The 10,282-nt window shown below is 43.6% G+C and overlaps 1 protein-coding gene across 1 annotated transcript; it reads right to left on the bottom strand.

Moving 5' to 3' along the window:
* Positions 1-267: 267 nt before the first annotated feature.
* LOC136158007 (olfactory receptor 2Z1-like) lies at positions 268-8,680 on the bottom strand. Its single transcript, XM_065919795.1, has 3 exons — positions 8,652-8,680; positions 2,702-3,654; positions 268-449 (listed from the first exon to the last, which is right to left on the bottom strand). The coding sequence occupies exons 1-3, from the start codon at positions 8,678-8,680 to the stop codon at positions 268-270; spliced, it is 1,164 nt and encodes a 387-aa protein (XP_065775867.1).
* Between the last annotated feature and the right edge of the window lie 1,602 nt (positions 8,681-10,282).

The following is a 10,282-nucleotide window of genomic DNA, read 5'->3' as shown; positions in this document are numbered from 1 at the left end:
GATTCAGGATCCTAGGGTGGGGGTCACCATGTACTTAGGCTCTCCTTCACCACACTGGGAGAAGGATGGAGGACAGAGGAAGTGGGATGGAGCCAGATCACATCTTCCCAGGAAACATTCTTTCTGTCTGCCAGTCATTGCAGGCTGATACCCAGGATATGGGGTAGAAGGACTTTTACACATGCAGGTACCATTAGCACATGCCACTTCTCTCTCTCGCTTTAGCAGTCATTGCCTTCTCATAGCAGTGGAAGTCAGGTAGTTCTGTCAGTAGTTCCTGGTCTGATCCTGGTGGGGGAAGCAACTGTCAAAAGGGACAGTCTGGTAGTTGATTTTGGTCTTGATGTCTTCTGCTACACTGCTAACTCCTACTGAAGATGCCCCTGAAGCTTCTGGAAGCACAATGTGATCCTCACTATATACGACCAGAAGTGGAAGAAAAGGCTGGCCTGTTCTCAATTTTTATTATCCAGGTTTGGTATAAAGGATGTAGATTGGGCTTTCAGGATGGATTTCTGGCCTCTGAAGACTTTTAGAGACATCTTAAAATACATAGAGTGATTGGTGGCATCTCTTATGGCAGTTGCATTATATAAGCAAAGATTTATGGTGCAAAGTATGGTCTAATTTGGAGGTACAAGACTGCAAATCAGTCTCTATCTCTTCTTCCATCCCTGCTTTCCTGCTGCCTTCTTCTTTCCCTCCTTTCTGCCTCTATTCTCCCTTTCTTTCTTTTTGATACTTATTGAGGCATTATAATGTGCCAGGTGCAAAGTTAGGCACTGTGGTGATATCATGGAGACTCCCTGCTCTCACCCACTGTGAGAAGACAGACTTAATTGAAGAACTAAAGGCTAGGAAGGATATGGGACATATCTAAAAGAACTTGACTTAGTTTGGGGTTATGGAGAATTCCTTGAAGAGATGATACTTGGGCTAAGGAAGGAAGGATTTTAAGCACAGAGGAGAAAGCAGCATCCCAGGCAAAGGAACAGCCCTGGAAATGACCTGGAAGGAAGAAGGGGCAGAGGAGCAGGATTAAGGAGAAAGAAACATGAGATGAAGCCAAGAAGACCAGACTCTTCAGGGCTTTGTAAGCAATGGGAAAGACTATTTGTTTTGCCTGAGTGCATTAATTCATTCATGTAGTCATTATTCAATATTTAATAAATGCTAACTATGTGTCAAGTGCAAAGACAACATTTGTCCTCATGGAACTTACCTTAGAGTAGAAGACAGGTGGCAAACAATATATGTATGTAAAAAAATATCATGTGTCAGAGGATGACACGTGAAGGAACAATGGGAATTGCTAAAACAATTTAAGAGGAGGCTATAGGGTGAAGTCGGTGGCATGGGGTTAGATTTGTGTTCAGAAATCTCATTGGCTACATGTTGAGGAAAAAACCTGTGGTTTTGTACATGAAGTGTGGTAAGAATGGGGGCAAGGAGACCTGTTTGGACATTCCTGACTCATCCACTGTGTCTTTAGACTACTGTAGTGGTAGCTGCAGCCCTAAGGGAATGCACCCTAAGGGAAGGTAAGCGTTGACAGTCAAAGGGACGGTCTTGAGGACTTTGTGAGAGACTGAATATGAGTGGCAATGCACACCTCCTGAGTTGGTGAGACATTCACTCAACCTGACATGAAAGTGAGATCATGACTTTGTGTCTTGGTGTGACGAATTTGAGGTACCTTTGAAACATCCAGTGGGGTGTCATGTGGAGTTAGGTATTAAAAGTCTTGTAGGAGATATCTGGCTAGCTTATAAATATATGACCAAGTTTGGGGTCAGTTGGTAACTGAAGTCATAGCCATGAATTAGAGTGATAAGAGAGAGTGTGGATTGAGAAGGGGTAGGCACCAGGTCCAGAGGCACTCATCACTCAATAGGAAGGGGTGGGCCAGAAGAAAGATCTTCAAGGAGGAACTAACAACAGTGCCAACATTGGATAAGGTAAGAAAATGTTCTTTAGCTTTATCTGTTGATTCAACTGGTATTTATTGATGGACCCTGTGCCCATCATTCTTCTAGGAATCAGAATTAAGAATCAAAGCCTGTGTACTCCCGTACATTTAAAGTGAAAAAGAAACGTAGAATACACAAATGAAGTTAGAAAAAGATGATGGGGTGGGAATGACATTTTGGACAGGATGACCAGTGAAGGAATCCCAAAAGGTCACATTTGAGCAGTTCCTAAATGAAGTGAAGGCAAAAACCATGCAAACATGTAGGGGGAAGTGCCCAGGGATTGAGACCTCTGCATTGAAGGACCCCTAGGTGGGATTGTGCTCAGGAATTTTGAGCAACAGCAAGAGAGTTATTGTGGCTGGAGGAGAAGAATAAAGGAGATGTTTGGAGAAATAGCTAGCAATGAAGGCCCTTTGCAGGGAAGGGAAGCCCTTGGACACTCAGTGACATGGAGAAGATGAATGACTGCTGCTTCAGACAAGGGATGGATGGAGAAGCTGGCCTGGAGTTTGTTGAGGTGGGGAAGGTGAGTGGGGAGTGGACACAAGCCATCTGGGCATCTCTTTGAAGTGTGGGAGCTGGAAGGGAATGAGGAGTGCCCCTTTCACTTTTCTGTATGTGGATTTGAGACAGCTCATTCTGGAAGGCAATCCTGGAATGGGCACCTGGAGCCACAGGCATATCTTAGAGGTGAGGATCCTTCTCTGCTGGGTCTTAAACAGTCCTACCTACCCCACACTTCCCTATGACCTTCTTCATTGCTCCTGTTACTTCCTTGTTCCTGAGGCTGTAGATGACAGGATTCAACATGGGTGTGAGGACGGTATAGAAGACGGATACTACATCATCCTGGCCAGGAGAGTGGTAGGATGCAGGTAACATGTAAGTGTAGACAAGGGGCCCATAGAAGAGGTTGACGACTGCCAAGTGGGAGGAGCAGGTGGCTAGGGCCTTCTTACGCCCCTCCGCAGAGCGCATCCGGAGCACAGCTGCGAGGATTAAGGCATAGGAGGTGGTGATGAAGGCAATGGGCAGCAGGAGGACCACCACACCCGTCACAAAGAGCACCCGCTCATAGGCGGCTGTGTCAGCACAGGCCAACCTCAACAGTGAAGGCACCTCACAGAAGAAGTGTGCAATCTTCCGTGAGCCACAGTAGGGGAACTGCAGGGTCAGTGCAGTCTGGATGGAGGCGTTGAGTGACCCTCCCAGCCAGGAGGCAGCCACCAGGAGCAGGCAGGTCTGGCGACTCATGAGCACCGGGTAGCGCAGAGGGTTACAGATGGCCGCGTAGCGGTCGTAGGCCATGAGTGCCAGCAGGATGCACTCTGCAGCCCCCAGGAGCATGAAGAAAAACATTTGTGCTCCACAGCCCCCAAAGGAGATGCTTATCCATCCAAAGAGGAAGCCTGCTATCATCTTGGGGACAGTGACTGAGCTGAAAAAGATGTCCAAGAAGGAGAGCTGGCTGAGGAGGAAGTACATGGGTGTGTGGAGCCGGGCATCTGCCCAGATCAGGAGGACCATGGCAGCATTGCCGGCCATGGCAAGTGTGTAGATGACCACCACCATGCTGAAGAGGAACAAGTGCAGCCGGCTTTCATTAAAAAGGCTGGTGAGAACAAAGTTAGTGGAGGAGGAATGGTTCCAGGTCCCTCTGACTGCCTGCTGCTGAGCTTCACTGTGGGGAGGAAAGGGAACCGGCTCACCAGGAGTTCACCAAGGGCTCAGAAGCATCCACTCTGAGTCAGAGAGAAGGTGATAGAGGAACAGCAGAAAGTAACTGGCAAGGCTGACTAAGGGGCTGTGGGAGTTCTTCCTAACAGTCTTGCAGATTGCTATAGGGTCGACATTTTTTTCACAAAGAAAAACTACTATAACACACATGGCATTCAGCCAAGGCAGTGTTCAGAGGGGAACTTAAAACTCAGAATACAAACGCTAGAAAAGAGGAAAGACAAATCACTGACCAAAGTTTCCATTTCAAAAAGTTAGAAAAGGAACCACAGTGCGCTAGAACACCTTATGTTTTTATAAAAATATACTTAGCATTCTTAGCAATATTTCCAGTGAATAAATAGGCACACAGGAAAAAAATTATAAAAAGGAAACATTTACTCTCATGTTTAGTCTGAGAACTAGACCCGCACGTATATGAATTATATGGTTCAAAATTCTTATTTTCTGCCTGCCAATGCAGGAGACGCAGGAGACATGAGTTTGATCCCTGGGTTGAGAAGATCCCCTGGAGGGGGAAATGGCAACTCACTCCAATATTCTTGCCTGAAAAATTTCAGTGGATGGAGGAGCGTAGGAACTACAGTCCCTGTGGTGGCAAAGAGTCAAACACGACTGAGCATGCACACACAAATTTTTATGTACTTGGGTATCTATGTGATGCACTTCTGTTAGGAATAGATGAGAGCCTATGACTGTGGCAGACAAAGTGTGCTTTATCAACTAGCAGAGCCAGGCATGGCCGTGTTTCTCTTGCCACTTTGTCCCTCAGGAATCCCAGATACACTCACTGTGTTCAGAGCTTATAATCATTTTTTACATGGGTTTCAGGAAGTATGTTGTCCTCATCTTCATAACTGTCACCTCATTTATTTTTATTTTTTGGTCAAAACAGTATTTTTAATGCTCAATGGTTTATTCAATTATCTTGCCAAATTTGGCATTCTTTGTTTTTCCAGGAATTTTATAAATTTTGTCTAAGTTTTCTAAATTGTTGGCATATAGTTAATACTATTATTATTCTTTAAAACATATAGATAACTGTCACCTCGTTTAAATGGTTTCCCTATAGCTAAGTCTTATTATGTTAGTAAGAAGATCCCTTTTAAAAATTTTTGATAGTAAATGGTCTTCGTGATAAGTATAAACCTGTAGATGCCATGGTAGGCTTAAGTAAATCAGTTTCAATGTTTCCCTTAGGATGGCTCTGAGGCTTTAAAGTTCTCTCTTGTTAAATTACATTTATTCAGGAAAAGTCAATTTCAGTCAATGTCAAGCTATGATGGCAAAGATGTCATCCTAAGGCAATTTTAAAAAAGTGTAGACAAGGGTCAAACTCAGACTGCTTATTCTGCTATAAGTGAGCCTGCAGGGAGCTTTCCACCAGGTAAATTCCCTGAAATTTTGAGTTCTCCTGGATTCTTGGTTCCAAATGTCCCAAATCCTAGGAAATGACTTGAATTCTGATTTATATCGCCAGTCTTGAGTTTGAGAGCAAGTGACTCAAATGAAGAGATTGAAAGGAAATAAATTGAACTGCCCAGTGTCCTATTATGAGCTGAGAATATGGGAGAATTTTGGAGCTGCTGGACACCGCTGGGTCACTGAGACTGGGCTGGAGGCACCACAAATTTCAGAGATGTGACCATCTATGGCCTTTATTTGCCTGTCCTTCAGAATCACTAGCAGGGCTGTACAATCTATTACAAATTTACAAGTTTACAAATTAGGGGCAAGCTGTAATTTACAATGCATGGGTGTGTCCCAAGTCGCCTCAGGCCTGTCTCTTTGCAACCCCATGGACTGTAGCGCACCAGGCTCCTCTGTTCATGAGATTTTCCAGACAAGAATACTGGAGTAGGTTGCCATGCCCTTCTCCAGGGGATCTTCCTGACCCAGGGATCGAACCTGCATCTCACGTCTCCTGCATTGGCAAGCAGCTTCTTTACTACTAGGGTCACCTGGGAAGCCCATATAATCTATGGGAGATCTGTATTTCCTGTTTCCCTGAATCAAATCCCTGGGAGTGAGCCCTGAGCACCTGTGCTTCTGAAACCTCCCAGGCTACTCTGAAGTGTCAACAGAGTTGAGACCCACTGCCCACCTCTCATGGCTAAATGTGCAAAGGAACTTAGAAGACACATCTTGCCTTAGGTCTCACCGTATATCACAGGGAAAGCCTTTCCTCAGTGTTCATGCTGGCTCATCCTGCTAAGTCATATGGCTCTTCTAATCTATGGCTTTAAACTCCACCATTTCCAGGCTGCTCACAATGGACCCACACAGATCAAATATACTCAGTTGAATCAAATATACTGAGTATAGCAGGTCTTGCTCCCACAGCCTGTCTCTGAAGCTGAGCATGAGAAGTTAGCACTGTTAAACCCAAACAATTCAAGATGAGCATTTAGTTAAGATATAACACACTGCATCTATTTTCTCTGTTTTACAATGCTTTGTTTTCTTGATAGCTCACAGGACAGGAACAACTGCTCCTCTTGGGGGTTAGCCAGTTCTTATACATGGTAAACAACTTGCCTGGGAGAATGGCTTCGATGTGAAAACCAGCCATCTGCCTCCAAATATCAGGATTCTGGAGTCCAGGACACTATTCCTATGCCCTGAATCACCATCGGGCCATGTCCCAGACAATGAGAGATTACCCCTGTTGCCCAGAGCCCGCTGATACTATTATTCAATGTAATCCTAAACTTCCTCAGTTGCTTACCCTGCCTCACTCAGTTCTTCCCACAAAACCCAGTGAATGCATAAGACTTTGACGTACGCATTCCTCTCACTCTTCCTACATTCTGACCAACCTTAGTTCTTTCCTGCATGGTCTTGTATAGTGTGGCATTTTCTCTCCTCACGGGAACTGTAAGTAAAAGTCTTTTCAATGGCAACGATCTCCTGATCTGTTCATCCCACCATTCCCTCAATAAAAGTAAGATCTCAGGTATATTTTAAATATTCCCTTAAAGAGCGTTTTCTCATATTGTCCCTGTTTTGGCATCTTGCAGGCACAGCTTGCATTGTTTGGCATCTCACGTGGCTCAGCCTCCATAGATTTTACAGCTGTAAAACATTCCCATTTTTCCAATGGGAAAGCAGCGTGAGCCTTGGTCAACATATTTTTTTATTTTCTAGGCCAGATCCCAACTTTTTCTAAGTGTTCTAGAGTAGGCTTTCTCAACCTTGGCACAACTGGCATTTTAAGATGGATCACTGCTGAGGGAGGGTGCTGTATTATGCATTACAGGGCATTTAGTAGCATCCTGGGCTCTTCCATTAGATGCCAGAAGCATTTTCTCTCAGTTGTGACAAACAATAGTGCAGACATTGCAAAATGTTCTCTGCAGGGCAAAATTGTCCCCAGTTGGGAAACTCAGCACTAAAATTCTACTATCAGTTACCTTTCTTTCCATTCCCTCCCATTCCTCTAAGGCAAATGAAAAATAAGGACTCACATGTGTAGAACCTGCAATAATGCAGATATGATAGAATGTCTTTTGCAGGTTTTACCCAGTTTAAGCCATTGTGTTTTAAGGATTTAGTCTCTGGAGTCAGGCAGCTCAGTCCCAAACCTCAGCTCCATCATTTCCCAGCCCTGTGACTTGGACAATTTACTTAGCCTTAGGCTCCTCATCTCAAAAACTGTTGGGACTATTGAAAGCTTTAAATAATTAGTATACATTTAGTGCTCTTTGGTAATAATCTTGGCATTAATAGCAGCTGAAACTTAAATAGCACTTTCTTTCTGCCTATTACAATTTTTATAACCTTATTTCCCTGTAAAATGGGTAATAAAACTAATTTCTCAGAGTTATTTCAAGATGTTGAGTAAGAAAAATGTTGAGAGTGTATCTTGTGCATAATACATATTCAATAAATGTTAGAACTCTTCCTTTCCTCACTTAAGCAAATTAGTTTTGCAAAATAATCACATAGTCAATACGTGTACATGCAAAGAGTCCCTAGTCTCTTCCACTTGGAGATTTACTTTCCAAGCGTTTCCTCTCAGAAACCTTGGAGGGGGTTCTCTTTGTTGTGATAGGATGGGCTTCTTCACTGCACGCAGGATCTCCCATCTTGGTTGAGAATTACCTCTAGTGACTGACTCTGTCCTTTCCTTCTTTGCACAGAACGAGGTTCACTATTGGAAATGTTTGTAGGATGTGTGGTGAGTAGCTGAGAAAAAAACACACACTTATCCACAAAACACTATTACCTCTATGGCCGTCCTCTGGCATAGCCATCTGAATTCAGTATCTGCTCTGTGGGGCTCTGCATGAGTACCTGCACCCAGAGATGCTTCTTTGGTTGTCCTGACACCGTTCATTATTCTTTTCATGACTGTTTCTCAGTATTGACACACATGTCTGCAATGTGGTGTACGCAGTGAATGTGTGATGTGTGTGTGTCTCAAAATAATTCAGGGTGATTCTTTTTCTTTCAAGCTGTTCCATGGAGGAAGAGGATATATTTTTCTATTCTTTCATCTTCTAGCTTACCTAGATCTGAAGTGGTACCCAGCATACATTAAAGAATTACCACAATGAACAATAACAAAGAAATCCTTAGTGTAAATGGTCATTTCATGGTGTTGACTAAATATAGCCTAAGTTGTTGTTCTCTCCCTTATGATTTTTCTGCACTGATATGATTTTTTTTATTCTCTTGCAGTGTGACTGATTTTTCTTTTCTTTTTGTAAAGCATAGTCCGGGGTTTTACAATTTAAGAGGTCTCATTTTTGGAGATGAGTGGTGTAAACAAACAAATAAACAAAAACAACTTCCAGTTAGAGATTTTAAATGCTGCAAAGTTTTACACGAGGGGAGTTGTAAAATTGCCCTTTGTCAATTAGGGGGCTGCATAAATGGAGGTAAAAGTTTGAAATTACTCCCCCACCTCTCCATCTACCATTTCATCCCCCTACTCACCTCACATTGTCCCAATCTGCAGTTTCCATCAGGAGTCTCAGTCTCTTGTTGACTTTTTTCCTTCCTAGGTTCCAGACTGAGGTTCAGAAGCCAGGGCAGGTCCTTTGTGGAGTCCACCTGAGAATCTGAAAGCTAAAGCTTGAAATCCACCTCCTTTCAACAGGACATGCCAAAAGGCTTCCTGTTTCCCCGTTAGAGCCCTATCTTTGCACAGCATATCATATCTATCTTTACCATGATTAGTGTGAACTGCTGCCTGTTCCTAGGGCTCCTTCCAATTTCAGAGTGCCATGACTAGAAAGTTTTTGTAACTACATTTGCCCCATTTTCTCATCCACAGATGCAAGGATTGCATAGTCCCACGTAGGTCGGTTCTCCTGATTTAGCTGTGCTGTTGAGACTTGTAGGACATATGTGCTGAGAAGATATAAACTGCTTAACCCCACATTACAAATAAGGTAATGATATTTAGAACAATGGCTCCCAAACCTGTCTACACATCAAAATTATCTGGGTAACTTCAAAATACCAGTGCCTGTGCCTCATCCCCAGAAGTGGAGATTGATTTGGTCTGGAATACAGCTAGATTGTTGGAAGGTTTAAACAATTTCCCGGTATTTCTAATCTGCAGACAAATCTGAAAACCACCGAATTAGGTATTTCACAAACATGCTAGATATGCCAACGGCTGGCACCTAGATCTCCTTAAACCAGAGGTGATCCCTGGATTAGTAGCATCAGTCACTGTTAAAATGCAAATCCTCAGGGCCCACCTCAGACCTATCCAATTAGAAACGTTGGGTGGTGGCTCAGAAGTCTGTTTTCAAAAGCCCTTTGGTTGGTCTGATTTTGTGAAAGATTGAAAACCACTGCTGTAGTCCAGAGGTTCTCTGTAATCCAGAGGGTGAGTTTGCCCCCCAGGGGACACTTGTCACTGTCTGAAGACATTTTTGGTTGTTACAACTAGAAGGAAGAATGCTAGTGGCATGTAGTGGGAAGAGGTCAGGGTGCTGCTGAACATGGGTACACAGGGCAGCAACTCCCCAACAGAGAATTAACCAGCCCCAAAATGTCCATAGTGCCAAGACCAGGAAAGCTTTTACTGATCACTCTGATTTCCTGGGTGATTTTTGTCCAAACGAATGTTCCCTCATGGTATTCCTATAACAAGTTCCATGGAGCAATATGATGAACAGTGCATGTTATGGCAGCTGAATGAGGCTGTTGAGTGGTTAAGTGAATGAAGAAGACCACCACGCATGACAGAAGTAAACGGATAGACCAAAGCTCATCCAGTTGACTAAAGGAGATGCTGTTGAAGTAGTGAAAATTCACACCTATTTAGAACATCAAAACAACCTCGGTCTGGGTTTTATGGGATGCAAACAGACATGGTCAGGCATTTCCCAAGCAGTGGGCGGCTTGGCACAAACAGCTAATTCCGCTGATGAATATTTGAGGTTGTTTGATATACATAGAAACACTGGTACATGTGGTTACTTTATAACACAGTGATGGAATTGGGCTTTCATGGATATCGTTTAGGATTTGTGAGGGAAAAACTGCCACTCTTGCCATTGGCCTCATTTATGGACAAACTTTCCACAGTTCTGCTGATTTGTTTGACACTC

The sequence above is a fragment of the Muntiacus reevesi genome, chromosome 1 (assembly GCF_963930625.1).
Source record: "Muntiacus reevesi chromosome 1, mMunRee1.1, whole genome shotgun sequence".
In the NCBI taxonomy this organism is placed as follows: Eukaryota; Metazoa; Chordata; class Mammalia; order Artiodactyla; family Cervidae; genus Muntiacus; species Muntiacus reevesi.
This window is presented reverse-complemented; position numbering and strand designations above follow the sequence as displayed.

Coding starts and splice junctions, on each gene's coding strand:
- LOC136158007 (XM_065919795.1), bottom strand. CDS start 8,680: ATGGAAACTGCAGATTGGGACAATGTGAG. Junction 3,655..8,651: donor GCAGATTGGGACAATGTGAG/GTGAGTAGGGGG, acceptor TCCTCCCCACAG/TGAAGCTCAGCAGCAGGCAG. Junction 450..2,701: donor CATAGGGAAGTGTGGGGTAG/GTAGGACTGTTT, acceptor AATTGAGAACAG/GCCAGCCTTTTCTTCCACTT.